At 48.2% G+C, this 14,285-nt stretch overlaps 2 protein-coding genes across 2 annotated transcripts; both read left to right on the forward strand.

Annotated features, from left to right (window-relative positions):
• Positions 1–597: 597 nt before the first annotated feature.
• Positions 598–3,174, forward strand: PROK1 (prokineticin 1). Its single transcript, XM_032203041.1, has 3 exons — positions 598–669; positions 2,142–2,267; positions 3,055–3,174. The coding sequence occupies exons 1-3, from the start codon at positions 598–600 to the stop codon at positions 3,172–3,174; spliced, it is 318 nt and encodes a 105-aa protein (XP_032058932.1).
• A 4,442-nt stretch (positions 3,175–7,616) lies between these two features.
• On the forward strand, positions 7,617–11,021 carry LOC116498872 (embryonic pepsinogen). Its single transcript, XM_032203338.1, has 9 exons — positions 7,617–7,672; positions 7,794–7,956; positions 8,275–8,392; positions 8,885–9,003; positions 9,109–9,308; positions 9,591–9,704; positions 10,190–10,334; positions 10,592–10,690; positions 10,884–11,021. The coding sequence occupies exons 1-9, from the start codon at positions 7,617–7,619 to the stop codon at positions 11,019–11,021; spliced, it is 1,152 nt and encodes a 383-aa protein (XP_032059229.1).
• The last annotated feature ends 3,264 nt before the right edge of the window (positions 11,022–14,285 follow it).

A 14,285-nucleotide genomic window follows, 5' to 3' on the forward strand; every position in this document is an offset into this window, starting at 1 on the left:
TCTCAAGAGACATTCCAAATACAGGTATGGGGGACATACTTCAAACCTTAAATCAAGACATATTTACACATTCTGTTCATGTACAAACATGCTTTCATTACTGAAAAATATATTATTCACTCCCTGTCTTGTTTTATTGTCACAAATAAATGCAGATGAGTCTATCTTTCTACAGGGTACTTATCACAGACCCACACTATTACATATTATACTCTTACCATCATGGATGTGCCAGGCTAACCTTTTCCTTTTATTTTCTTTTAGCTCAATAATCACAATTTCTTACTTCAGTTCTTAAGTACACCTGTCAGGGATAAATATGTATGTACTTGGAAAATCCAGCTGTGTTGGCTTAGTTGAAAAATAATCCTGGGAAATAGATGAGGGTGGATGACTGCTTGGTGTTTTGTTTTTTTTTTTTTCCCCCACCCTACGTGGGGAAAATATTTCTTCTATGATGTTAAGAGATTTAGGTCTCATCTGCTTATTCTGAGATCATCAGGGGGAGACAAAAAAAAAAAAAACAAACACACATTGGAGGAGAGGGAAGGGGGTATATAGGGTGCAGGACTGCAGTCAGCACAGGCAGACGGCACCATGCGACGGCTCCTGCAGACCATCTTCTTGCTCCTGCTGCTGCCCTTGCTCCGTGGCGCTGTCATCACGGGGGTAAGTGCAGTCTCACTGCTCCTGTGCCCAGCCTGGGGTGGGGTTTGGGGTTGTTTTGCCATTTTTTTTTTTGTCTTTTTTTTTTTTTTTTTGGAAATAGGGCAGAAATTGTGCTTGTCACCCTGGGGGTTGCAGTTACAACACTGTAATTAGATCTTCTTGCTCTCCAGAGTTCATTGCACAGGTTTTGCGCTTAATCTTTATCAATTACCAGTTTATCTTGCTTTATCTGTGTGGAGCGAAGCGCAAGGAGCAGCAGCTGTATATGCTACCCTGAGTTCAAGTTGCTTTGAACTTGCCCTGCCGTCCCCCACCCGTGTGGTGCAAAGTCAAATTGGATGTAAAACCAACTCCCTGCCTCTCTCTCTCCCCCCCCCCCCTTCCTTGCACTGAGAAAATGATCAGGAGAGGCACTGGAATGCCAGTGGTGCCTTTCACTGTTTGCTTTAGGTATTTTTTAGTTTATTACTTGCTTTCTCAGTGTGTCAGTTCTGTTCCCTATCAATCCTTGCTTTTCTGCCTGTGCTGCTCTTTGCACACGAGTGTAGTCACCCCAGAGCACAGCTTTTTCCCTCCTTTTCTTTTCTAAGCACTACATTCTTTACTGAAAGGGTTGTTAGTCTTTACCGAAAGGGTTGTTAGACGTTGGAACAGGCTGCCCAGGGAAGTGGTGGAGTCACCATCCCTGGAAGTCTTTAAAAGACGTTTAGATGTAGAGCTTAGGGATATGGTTTAGTGGGGTCTGTTAGCGTTAGGTCAGAGGTTGGACTCGATGATCTTGAGGTCTCTTCCAACCTAGAAATTCTGTGATTCTGTGACTGTGATTGGACTCAGCACACAGGAAAATGAGGAAGTTTGCAAAGCTTTCCAAATAGGGAAAAAAATACCTTGATGGGGACTGTGTTCCAAGCAAGGGCTTGGAGCATCTTGGATTGTCTTTCACCCTCCCAAGTTGAGACAAGTTTTTAAGAGGAGGGGAATGTCTGGTTGAATTGAAAGAGGCCAGGTGCTCTCTCTGCTGTGTTTGGGTGCTGGTGGGGCTCAGCGGAGTGTGCAGCCCCTGGTGATTGAGGAAAGAGGCTGCATTGAGAGAGAGCCAAGCCATGGTCCATCGCCACTGGGAGCTGATTTTTAACATTATTTGGGTGCTAAGAGGTGCTTTGGGTGCTCTGGGAGATTCAGGTTCCCTTAGGGGGTTGAGCTGGGAAGCTGCAAACTTCTCCCCCAGGCATGGCTCCCTCCCTGCACATGTGGGGTTTTCCTGGTTTTACACCCTGTTTCCAGACTGTGCCCTGCCCAAAAACCCCTGCAGCCAAATGGGAAAGCTGTGAGCATCCCTCACCTCTCCCTTAAATCCCCATGCAGGATTTGCACCCAGTCACCCGGGAGCAGATTTCTTGGCTGCTCCCCAAGGGATTTTGGGGGCAGACACACTGACCTCCTCCCCCCCATCACCTTTGTGTCTCTCCCAGGCCTGTGAGCGGGACCTGCAGTGCGGCAGCGGGACGTGCTGTGCTGTCAGCCTCTGGCTCCGGGGTCTGCGGATGTGCACCCCCCTGGGGCAGCAGGGGGACGAGTGCCACCCTTTCAGCCACAAGGTACCGGAGGGGGGGAGGTCCATGGGTGGGGGAAACGGGGCAGTTCAGGGACCCTGGGCCAAACATTAGCTTGGCTCTTGCAGGGCACTGAGCTCCATATGTGGGAGAAAAACTCAACTAATGCCCTGGGGTGGCGAGGGGGCTGGGATGCATTTGGGACGAGGCTGGAGGCAGCATTGTGGGGGTTCCCAGGCTGGCGTGATGCAGCTGCTTTCATCCTCTGAAGTGTTTTCTGCTCCCGCTGTCTGTCCCTGTCACCCTAAACCCTGCTGCCATACGCCAGTGGTGCCTGGGGAGCTGGGGCTGAGTCGCCCAGCACATCTGTTTAAATGAAAGTGCTCCAAATTGACTTGTAAATGCTCTGCCAAGCAAGGAGAAGCCAAGTTAATACTGCAGAGTCACCCAAGAGCTGCAATCTTTGTTGGATAAGAAGCATTTGGATTATCCTGAGCTGCCATTCCTCTTCTGAGTGCATTCAGTGCCAGACACCCAGCCGGGGGGGAGGGGGTGAGGTTCTGCCTCCGGGCCCGCAGATCGATTTTGCATGGTGGTAGTGATTTAGTGATGCTGTGCCTTCTTTTCCTGCTCATATGAGGAGTGAGCAAAGGCAGAAGGATCAGAAATTAATTTCAGGCATACCCATTAAACTCCTGAGAAGCAGCAGAGAGAAATTCCCAGGGCTTTCGTTACATTTGATAGTTTTTCTTACCTGCTTGCATCCCAAGGGCTGACACAGGGGTGACGCAGGGGGGGATTTCCCCATCCTCTCTCTTGTTTCTCTCTGTAGGTCCCATTCTTGGGGAAGCGCCAGCACCACACCTGCCCCTGTTTGCCCAACTTCATCTGCTCCAGGTTCCTTGATGGCCGCTACCGTTGCTCACTTGACTTCAAGAACATTGACTTTTAGGTGACGGAGCTGTGAGTTTCATCCTGGCTGCCAGCCTGCAGTGGCCATTTTTTGCTCCCTCCTGTGGCTTAATGCACTGTTCCACCATGCAACCCTAAAACTGCTTTTCCAAGGTAGACAACATTGTTATAAGCTATGTATATGGAGAAACCGAGGCACAGTTGGGCCAAGCTGCTCTGGCACATTGGTTAGCAAAGCTCTGCCCCAAAGCAGAGCCCTGTCCTGCAGAGGAGCAGACAGAGGACAGGACACATCCTCTTTTTTGTTGGCCTCTACAAACATTTCAGAGGATATTGTCTGGCTGTAACAGATGCTGTCAGATACATTTCACCTCCATCCTTTATGTTATCAAAATAAAGGGTGATGAAATTTGGAAAGAGTGAGAACACAGAACTCCGACCTCTGCAGCCAAGTGCTTCCTCCCATGGGGTTTGCCCCAGTGCAAAATAAAATCTGGGAGGTGAAGCTGATTGGCACCATTGCACCTGCCAAAGTGTCTGCAAGAGTGAAGCCAGCAGGAGGAGGTGGCAGTGGCAACCTGAGCTCCTTTCTGGGAGGCTGAGGAGCGTTGGCTGCAGAGCTCAAGGTACCTTCCTTTGCACAGCCCCTTCCTGCTGCCTCCAAAATGAACGGTGATCGTTGGCTGCTTTCACTAGAAATTCATTTCAGGGAAGGGGAGATTTTTGGCTGTGCCAAGCCATCCCATTTTCATATTTTGCAGGCCAAAGAGGGGAATGGAAAGCTTATTTCTGCACTTTTCAACTGTGCAGGAAAAAAAAAACAAAAGGAAAGTCAGAGGAGCAGAAATTTCCCTTTGTGAGAATCTGAGCTTTTTGACTGACAACCAAACTTCAGCTTCTTCCCAAGCCAACACAAACCCAAAGCCTCTGCAGTGCCCCTGTAGCCTCCCAGCTGCGCTGGCTCCTGTGCAGTTCCTCCTGCACAAATCTGCTTTGTGATTGATGCAAGACAATTCCTGTTGTGATTGTGTGTTTTCCACATATTTCCTCCTGGAAGCAGCTCTGAAAGCTGGTGATGAATGAGCTAATGCCTGCAATTAAAAGCCCATCAATTGTCTTGTGTAATTAAGGGTTGGGCTTTCCCCAACATTCAAGCTTTGGTGCAAAGCATCTTCCAATGCAACTTCTTTAGCAGGAGGTGAAGCAGAGCTGGCTGGAGCTGCCTGATGTGGGTCTTTGGGACATGAGAAGTTTTCCAGGCTCAGCAGCTGCCTGAGGTTCAGGCACTATGCTGGCTTCCTTTTATGCTGGTCAAATTTGAGAGGAAAAGGGGACATTAAATTTAATTAAATGTTTTTTTTTTTTTTTTTTTTTTTTTTTTTGTTGTTGTTTTTGTTTTTTTTTTTTTTTTTTTTTTGTTAATTTAGGTCCTAAAGGTTATCTCAGACACATGCTTTCAGTTCCCCTCCTAAAACACATGGGAAAAGCCTGCCTCATTTGACCATCCCTTTGACTTCCCAAAGTAACCTCCACCAGCTTGAGGAGAAATATATAAAAATAAAAAAGAATAATCAGCATTAACAGAAAAAAAAATGTTTCCTTTAAAGAAGTGGCAACGCTTAAGCGAGAAGCTTGTTTTGGAGTGTGAAAGCACTTGGACGCAGAGCTGCTGCCTGGGAAGCTGCAGGGGTTTACCTTCGGGAGCAGCGCCTTGCGTCATGGAAGGGAGCTGAGCTGCAAACCCCTCCTGTGGCCTGGGTACCCCTTTTTGCTGGATTTTGCTGGGTTTTGGTGCTATTGTAGCAACCATTTCTATTTCTAAGGACACCAATTGTTTTTCTGTGGCAGATGCTGTGTTAATGTAGAATGTAAAATAACTGAGATTAGGTGAAAGCTTCCCCACACTTGTGTGTCCCTCAAAAAAGATTGTAAATTGGATGAAAATAAAACACTGCAATGACTGGGTTTTATTTATTTATTTATGTGAAGAAAGACTTACCTCAATAGGCAGCTTGGATAAAACAACAAACAAATGCATTTCATTGATTTTGAGGGCATTTGCCCATTGCTTGGCATAGGACACAAAGGCAGAAGGGCTCTGGAGCTGTCCTGGACAGACCCTTTCCCCATATGGAAGGGGTCCCCATAGCAACAGGGGGAAGGGGGTAGTGGGAATCAAAACAAACAAACAAACAAAAAAACATGATACTATTACTATTTTGTAGCAGTGTAAAAAATACATAGCTTCATGTTTGGGGTTTCTTTTATTATGTTGCGTTGTTTCACTTGCTTCTTCTGGTTTTCCTACAGATTGGCATTGCCAATCTCCTGGTGGCTTTAATCTGCAGGAGATCACAGTTTAGTGGGAAATCACTCAATGACAACAGCAAGTCTCCCCCCTGCATTTTTTCATCCTAAGAGCTGCCATGCAAGAAAACCTCTGTGCACACTCTCAGAGGGGATAAAACATATGTAGCGAAGCAAAAGCTCACGTCCTCCCGCAGGACGTGGGGAAAAGCCAACACAGCCCTTAACCTAGAGCACTAGTGGCTGTTTGCCTCACATGCTTGTTTCCCACTGCAGTGTGGTGCCAAGCACCCCCTTGCCTGCTGGGACGTCCTCCCTGCAATGTCCTGGCTTCAAGGTGAACTGCGCCCAGCAACAAATGGCTTGTGGCAGCACCACAGTGCCAGCGCCGTGCCCAGGGGATGCTCGCTCCCAGCACTGGATATTCAACACCCGATGTAACCACAATGTGGTTACTAAAGAGCATCATGCAATTTCCCCCTAAAATCCACATCAAATTCACCCTGCTTTTACAGCAAGAAGAAATCAAGCCTCCTGCTGCTTGAATTTCTCTTTCAAGTCTGGGAATGCAGCATTGCTCCCACCCAAATCTCTCCCGTCAGCAACTCATGGTGCCCTGGAGTGATTTGCTGCTCCTGGCAGTTGGATGGGGCCATGTTTTTTGCCTTTGGCTCTGCAAGACAAAACCATGGTGCTCACTGGGGCTTCAGATCAGATGCCCTATAAGGGGTGCAGTTTGGGTCTTCCAAGCCCTTCTTTGAATGGCACTGGGACAGTCGTAACTCCAACAGCAGCCCTCGAGAAGTCAATTTGGTGTAGGTAGGGTTGAGTGTGGATTTTGAGGGCTTCAGCTGGAGAGGTTTTGTTTCCCAGGGTGGTTTCTGGGATGTGCCATGGTGTGTCTGACCAGATGGGAAGGGGCTTTCCTTGTGTGAGACCAAAGCTGGACGCAACCCTGGAGCAGCCAGGGGCTGTTTTTCCATCCAGTGCAGCCCAGCCCATTCCCAATTCTGTACTAATCAATGGGACAATTTCAGCTGGTTCCCATAATGCTGCTGAAGAAATCACTATTAATTCTTGCTTTACTCTATTACAAAAGCAGGGCCCATTGCAGAAAGCTGCCTTACCCTGCAGCAATGGGAGTGGACCTTCCCAGCAGTTCAGGGGCATTTAGCATCACTTCTAATCCAGGCAGTGAAAAGTCTGAGAGGGGATTCCAATGACAAACATAAAAGGAACACGACAGCTTTTCCATACTGTCGTCAGAGAAATCCTACACCCTGCTGCGATGCTGGTGGCTGCCTCCAGCTTTTGGGGCCTTTAGGTACTCAAACAGAAGCCGCCAGCACCGAGCTGATAGGAAGCTCCTTATCCCGTGGGGTACAGCATCGCCCTGCATCCTCCGTCCTCCAGCCGAGCTCTCTCGTGCTCTCCTCTTGGCCAACTGCAAAAGGTGAGCCAATGCCTTTAGCAATTATTGATGTTGCTGATAGCAGGGTACTCATTAGGCTTTTAATCTTGGTTTAATGGTCCCTGTATCACTGGGCACACAGCACATGGACAGGGGTCAGCATGGTGCGGGGTCACCTTTCTCGCAGCTTGTTTGCATATGACTTACTAATCAGTTTTGCAGATAACAGTAGGTGGCGGAGGGCCAAAACGTGCGCACAGCCCAGATGCCCATGTCCCCACACTGTACGCACATGGTGGCACCCAGTGGGACCCTCTTCTGTGTTCCTACCAGGGACAGATCCCCCTAAAGTGGGGGCAGGGAAGCATGAAGCTGGGGACCCACTATTGCTTTTGTTTTGGATGCCCAGGTGTAAAGCAATGGCTAATTTTGATGCCCACAATGTGCAGATCCTTGTCAGGATGAAGGATTTGGGGTGCTAAAAGGATGAGGGGATCAGGGAGGGGGGCAGAGGGGGAGAACAGGGGTTGTGGTAGGAATTTGGCACAGAGCGCCTGGCCATCACCCCCTCACTGGGTGACGTAACGACATTGGGTGTTGTTTGCCATGGGCTCCAGTCCCTGGGTGTCACCGGGGGGGTTTTGGCTGGGTGCCCACCAGGGAGGGGACAGTTCTGTGGCAGTCCTAGCCGCCCTTGGCACCAAAGCTGGGGAGTGCTGGGACTATATAAGCCACAGGACGTTTGTCCCCTCAGCCCCGGCACAATGCAATCCCTGGTCCTTCTCTGCGTGGTCCTTGCCCTCTCTGAGGGCTTCACCAAGTAAGACCCCACAGCATCATGATGGGCTTCAGCACCAACAGTGACACTGTCAAGTGCTACTTGCAGGAGCTGCAGGCAGTGAGCTCCTGGCTAACTCTGTTTTTCTTGTTTCTTGTGCCAGGCTGCCCTTGGAAAGGGGGAAGAAACTGAGAGAGATCCTCCGGGAGAAGGGGTTGCTGCGCCACTTCTTCCAGCGCCACCGCTATGACATTGGCACAAAATTTCCGCACGCTTTTCCCAATTTAATCGACGTGGTCGCCGAGCCCCTGCTGAACACCCTGGATGTGAGTGCTGGCTTTGACCCACAGTAGTGCAGCCCTGGGGTGGTTTGTGGGATACCCATCTCTGTGTCTGTGCCATGTGCAGGCCAAACCTGATATTTTTTTTCCCCCAAAGTCTTCAGCTCACTTACTTTGCCCCTTCCCACCCATACTGTTGGCCCTGGACAGAGCCTGGACACTGAAATATCTCCTCAGCAGCTCTGAGACTCATGAGTCCCGTGCATGTGCAGAAGGGGACCACAAAGGCTACAAGTGGGTCTGGGGCAGTTCCAGGCCTGGGTTCATGCCCTGAAAGCATCCTTTTGTCCTGCTGCCCTGTAGATGGAGTACTACGGGACCATCTCCATTGGCACCCCACCGCAGAACTTCACAGTGGTCTTCGACACTGGCTCCTCCAACCTCTGGGTTCCCTCTGTCTCCTGTGCCAGCCCAGCTTGCCGTAAGTATCATCAGACAGGGCTCCCCATTTTGCCAGAGCTGGGATCCAACAGCACATCATGGGCTTATCTCTGCAGAATCAAGCCCCGATTTTGTGGTGGCACTGCAAAGAAACCAGGGGCCCCCTAGCCAGTACAATGAGCAGACCCCATGGTGCTGGGTCCCTTCAACTCTGCAGAACATGCTGGGATGAGTATTTGGGATGTAGCACCTACTCAATGCTGTACTCCACAGGGTGATACTCCTAGTGCTCAGTGCCTCAGTTTCCTCATCTGTCCCAAAGGGGAAATGGAATATCCTGCAGATCCTTGGCATTAGGATGCTGGAGAAGCAGCCGTAACATATGGCAAATATTTACAGCTAAATTGTTCCTGCAGCACAAGTAATAAATGGCAGGTCTAAACAGCAATTCAGCATGGTTCTTACTTCCACGCTATCCTTATGGCTCAGCCTTCCTGAAAATCTTCATTTTTGGTTCCCAATTACCTTCTAGAGAGCCATCAGATGTTTAACCCATCGCAGTCATCCACCTACAGAAGCACAGGGCAGAACCTCTCCATTCACTATGGTACTGGTGACATGGAGGGCATCGTGGGCTGCGACATTGTCACTGTGAGTGTCACAATGGCATCTCAGGGGGTTCCTCTGTGCCTTCTCCACCAAATTCACACCCATATTGCAATGCCTGATCCAGCTAACTGTCATCCTCATCCCTAGGTTGCATCACTGATGGACACCAACCAGCTCTTTGGCTTGAGCATCACAGAGCCTGGACAATTCTTTGTCCATGTTAAATTTGATGGGATCCTGGGACTGGGCTACCCAAGTCTGGCTGCTGATGGGATCACTCCAGTCTTTGATAACTTGGTGAATGAGAGCTTGCTGGAGCAGAACCTCTTTTCAGTTTATCTATCCTGGTAAGATGCATCAGCTGTGACAGCTGGGGGAAGTAGCAAATGTGTCTGGTTCAGATAATTGCATTTGCTGGTCACTCCAGCTTCTCCACTGTCACTGCTGCTATCCAGCTGTTGTCTTTGTGCCGTGATGCCTAAGGGCAGGGGAATACGCTGTTGTAGTGCCAGCAATGAGGTGGGGAGTGGATGTGACTTCCCCCACGGGACTCATGGTCTCATTCTAAGGTAATTGCACAGAAGCGACATGGCAAACCCTTTGGTGTTTTCCTTTTATGCATCATCCAGTGAGACGATGGGGAGCGTGGTCATCTTCGGGGGAATTGATGAAGCTTATTTCACTGGCTCCATCAACTGGATTCCTGTCTCTTACCAGGGTTACTGGCAGATCTCCATGGATGGGTAAGGAGATGACTCTGCTGATTTATGTTCATTTCTAGCCATAACTTCTGAAGAGAACTGAGACCCATGAACATCATGGGCTTTCCACTGGCATTTAACACATTGTGGTGCAGAAAGCCAAGGAGCCAAAACCCGCAGAACTTTGGCAATTTCTACCTGATTTGGGTATGCTTTGTACAGGGACACAGCCTAGTTCTTCTCTTGCACAAAGCCTATTTCTCTTGGGGATGTGTCTGGTGATGAGCAGAGCAACTTACTTTGCTGGGCTTGGTTGGGTCCCAGATTGTGGCTGTTTGGTGCCTACATCTTCATTTATGCATTGGGGCTGTGATACCAGCCGTCATTGCAAACCCCAAGAAGCAGAGGGCTCAAGGAGAGGAAAGCTGTCCTAGCTCTAACTCTTATAGAACAAGTCTGAAAGTGTCATGAAGATTCATCAGGCTTAGCAGCCCCTCCCTTGTCTGTTTTTCCCTCCCTGCTGCCAGCATCATCGTGGACGGGCAGGAGATTGCGTGCAGTGGTGGCTGCCAAGCCATCGTTGACACGGGAACGTCCCTTGTGGCTGGGCCACCCTCTGACATAAGTGACATCCAGAGTGCTATTGGGGCCAGGCAGAACACGTACGGAGAGGTAAGAGCATCTGTGTCCTGCTCTGCTGGCCCTGGAGACAGCCTGGCACAAGCCTGGATCCAAGGCTGCTTCCACACACAGGCAAACAGCATCACTGCTCATGGCAAAGCAATCCTGCTGCAGTGGTACCTCCAAAGGAGAGCTCCATGAGACTCTCCCAGTCTTTAGTTTTTACCAGCAAAATCAAAAACCTTCCCTCCTCACCAGCTGAATGTGTTGCTTCTTACCTAAGAGCCTCTTTCCTCTGCTCCCTGCAGTACAATGTGAATTGTAGCTACATCTCTGCCATGCCTGATGTTGTCTTTGTCATCAATGGGGTTCAGTATCCAGTATCTGCCTCAGCTTACACTGAGCAGGTAAGGAGGAGTGAGTACCCAGCTTCCAAGAGCCTGTCTCTACATTCTTTTATTTTCTCCAATGGCTCTCATCACTTTGGCCTCTCCCATTCCTGTGGGGGACAGCAGATGGATGGCCATGGGCCTCCAGAGCGACCTGACGAAAGGCACTAACCCACATTTTTCCCCTTTGCCTTCTCTTGCTCAAATGCAGAACAATGAAGAAGCATGTATCAGTGGTTTCCAGAACACCTCTGCGGACCTCTGGATCTTGGGAGATGTCTTCATCAGAGTGTACTACAGCATCTTTGACCGGGCCAACAACCGTGTTGGACTGGCCAAGGCTGTTTAAAACCACTGTGATGCCAGCAGTGCTGTGGTTTGATCACTCAACCAGACCACAACCATATTTTTTGGAGCAGCAAGAGATCTTCTCTCATAAGGAATCCCTTGCTCACACACGAATAAAGTGTTGATGATATAGAGATGGTGGCTGCACATTTATTTGTGATAAAAAGACAGGAATTATGAAGGAGGTGTCATACAGTTACTGCTTCATGGTGGCTTCAGAGTATTCAGTCAACTCTACAAGACTGGGGCCTTTGGGAGCCGTGGTTGTGGCTGGGAAGGGCTGAAAACTAGGTCAAGTCAAGGCTGTCTCTTGTACTGGGGCTGCATCAAATAAGCGGTTCTGAAAAAAACAAATTTCCTACCAGGGAGGATAAACTCTCCATCCCAAACACAGCCCAACTCAGAGCAGATCTCTGGAAACCCACACCCAAGGGGACAGCTTGGAGACAGTTCATGCTCATTGTATACTTGCCCATTGTGAAACTTTTACAGAAGAGCATCCACAGCTGCTTGTGTGTAGCAGTGATGTCTCATTTTGGTTTCCATGGTTTAGAGTAATCCATTCACACTTAGTTTTCTTTCCCCCAGCAGAATCTCAATTTAAGGTCCTTTTCAAAATAACAAACCAGACTGTGCTCTCAGACTGGTACTAAGAGATTGGAAACACCAACTAATCCTCAGTTATAGGCCTTGATACTGTTGAGGGGGAATAAAAGAACAACTAATATTTTTATCTTATACTCTTCCAACCCCACACCCCACACCCCCCCACAATGGTCAGGATGATTCCTTCCCTGATTTTGCTTCATTCCTCTCAAAGAGCAGTTCTCATTTTTGAAAAGGAAATTACCACCATCCACATAAAACCCTGTTAAAACTGGAGGCTGTCTCTTTCCTCCCTAGCAGCTGTAGTGAAAGTGCGCAGCAGGAGGCTGGAAGAGAACTTCAGGCATGACCACTGCTTCTGCCTTTCTGCTGGGCTGGGAGATTAGGGGCTGGCTGCCTGATTTATTAGTAGACAAGGCTCCACCACTGATGGGGCCAAGAGGCTGTTTACCCAATGGGACCAGCTCTGGATGATATGGAGGGACAAGTCTGGGTGATCAGAAAGGAATTTCTCTCCTCTCTCACTGTTAAAACCTCATCTGGAGGGAGGTGTCCCTGCCCGTGGCAGGGGTTTTGGAACCAAATGATCTTTAAGGTCCCACACATTCTAACCCAAACCATTCTGTGATTCTAGGATTCTATTATTCTGAATCTATGATTCTATGATATAACATGTAACATATAACATATAACATATAACATATATAATGAGAATATAATGAGTATATAATGTGGGATGGTGGAAATGTGATTTATGCCCAGGCTCCCTGAGCTCACTTAGCCCTGGGTCACTTAACGCCAGGGGATTCAAAAATGCATGAGAGCTGGGGCCCAAGGCTAGACTTCTGGGCAGATGGGGCTTTATCTTGGTTCCACCTTTGTTATAACCAACATGAAATGGGCCCAATGTAGCTGAAACCACAGCTCCAGTAGGAGCACCTGGGGCTGTACCCATGCTCATGATGAACAAGAAGGCAAAAGGAAGCTGTGCCCTTGGCCTGGGCAGGGCTAATATCCCAAACGCTCTGCCAGGTGGCATATTCCTCATAGCCAGATCCTCTGGACATGGCTATTCTGCACTGATGCCAGAAGACCTTGGCAAACAGCTCTGCAAGGGGCTTTCTCCATGTGAGCATCCCCCATGGCCAGGGGAGCCCTTCCCACATCTGCATGCACTCAGGCAATAAAGAAATCAGCTAAAGGCTTCCAAGCAAAAATTAAAAGGGGGAACAAACACATTGGGACTGCTGTAGTAGCTCCCTACTGTGTCCTGGGAAATGTCTATCCTGGAGTGCCATCTCGTGGCTGCGGTGCCAAAACTGTACCGTGCATAGGGGATGCACAGAAATATCTGTTTGGTGGCAAAAGGATGTTCCAAGGTTTGCTTGGAAATTATGACTTGAAGGAGGAGAAAAATGCTCCTAGTGGACAAATATGTCCAAGGTTCGGGCTTGCTCCATGGAAAGAAAAGTAGTCAGGACACCTTTCTGATAAAGCAAAGAGGTTTCATGCCATCTTCAGAATTTTTATTTTTATGTTTATTTTTATTTTTTTCTGGGGAATTCTTCCCTGTGTGCCAGATGACATGATAGGGCTCAAGCCCTCATTAGGGCTTGACTCATGAAATGTACAGTTAATAAGAGCCTTTTATGGATTTCATTGAGCTTTGAGCTTTGGGGCTGTATTTGGGAAAATGCTAAGCTGCAAATTGTATGGGAAAATGTGTGGTTTTTGTTTGTTTGTTTGTTTGTTTGTTTGTTTGTTTTGTTTTTAAATCAGACACTACATGGGTGTTGATTGGATATTCATAGTCTGTTTTTTCTACTGTTCCCTTTATGATAAATCAGAAATCAGCTGTTGTATCTGGACAAGTTTAATGTCTCTGACCCCCATCCTCATAGCGTAAGTTAGGGATCTCCCTTGTATCTGTCCCCCACCCTGTGACAGCTGTCATAAGCTGAACTTCTGGGGAAACTGTTGCAGAGTTTGTCCTCATCCCACAGGTCTTGTGCCTTCAGGTCTGTAATGTCCCATGCCTCATCCTGCACACATAATTCCCAGGCAGGGACCAGCTCCTGCTGTTTGTGTAATTGCAAAAACACAAGAACAAAACATTGGATCCAAATAACCAGTATTTTCTGTATGTTCGACTTTGAAGCATCTACTCTTTTATTGGAGAATAAAATTTACAAGTTAATAAGAATCAAGTTCATCCTGCTACCTATCTCTCCATGCATCCATCCATCCATCTGTCAATCCATCCATCCCAGCATCCCTCCATTTCAATCCCTCTCTGATTGCTACAGGAGCAAGAGCAGTGAGGACGTGCTCAGAGATTTTCCATAGGAAGCAGGCTGAATATTTCCCAACCCAAATCTTTTCACCAGTTTTTCATGATCACTTCCCAAGGAATAAACACCGAAAGTGTTTCAGCTTTGATATAATGGGAGTGAAGTTTGGGAAGGAGAGCTCAAGAAAAAATAAAAGGATTTTAAAAGTTTCATTCTTTCTTCTATGAAATAAAAATAGAGAAGTGGCAGAACAGCTGGAGAGAAATGAGGAATGACTGGAGAGGAGCTGGGGATGTCTCAGAATGCTGCTCACCAGCTGTGCCCAGCTGTGCCTCCTCCAGCTGTGCCCAGCTCTTCTTCTTCCATCC

Source organism: Aythya fuligula, chromosome 25, assembly GCF_009819795.1.
Source record: "Aythya fuligula isolate bAytFul2 chromosome 25, bAytFul2.pri, whole genome shotgun sequence".
Classification (NCBI taxonomy): Eukaryota; Metazoa; Chordata; class Aves; order Anseriformes; family Anatidae; genus Aythya; species Aythya fuligula.

Bases quoted from the DNA above. Each gene is read 5' to 3' on its own strand.
- LOC116498872 (XM_032203338.1), top strand. From the start codon at position 7,617: ATGCAATCCCTGGTCCTTCTCTGCGTGGTCCTTGCCCTCTCTGAGGGC. The intron at 8,393-8,884 runs GTAAGTATCATC...ATTACCTTCTAG, and splicing joins CTGTGCCAGCCCAGCTTGCC to AGAGCCATCAGATGTTTAAC. The intron at 9,309-9,590 runs GTAAGATGCATC...TGCATCATCCAG, and splicing joins TTTTCAGTTTATCTATCCTG to TGAGACGATGGGGAGCGTGG.
- PROK1 (XM_032203041.1), top strand. From the start codon at position 598: ATGCGACGGCTCCTGCAGACCATCTTCTTGCTCCTGCTGCTGCCCTTG. The intron at 670-2,141 runs GTAAGTGCAGTC...TGTCTCTCCCAG, and splicing joins GTGGCGCTGTCATCACGGGG to GCCTGTGAGCGGGACCTGCA. The intron at 2,268-3,054 runs GTACCGGAGGGG...TTCTCTCTGTAG, and splicing joins GCCACCCTTTCAGCCACAAG to GTCCCATTCTTGGGGAAGCG.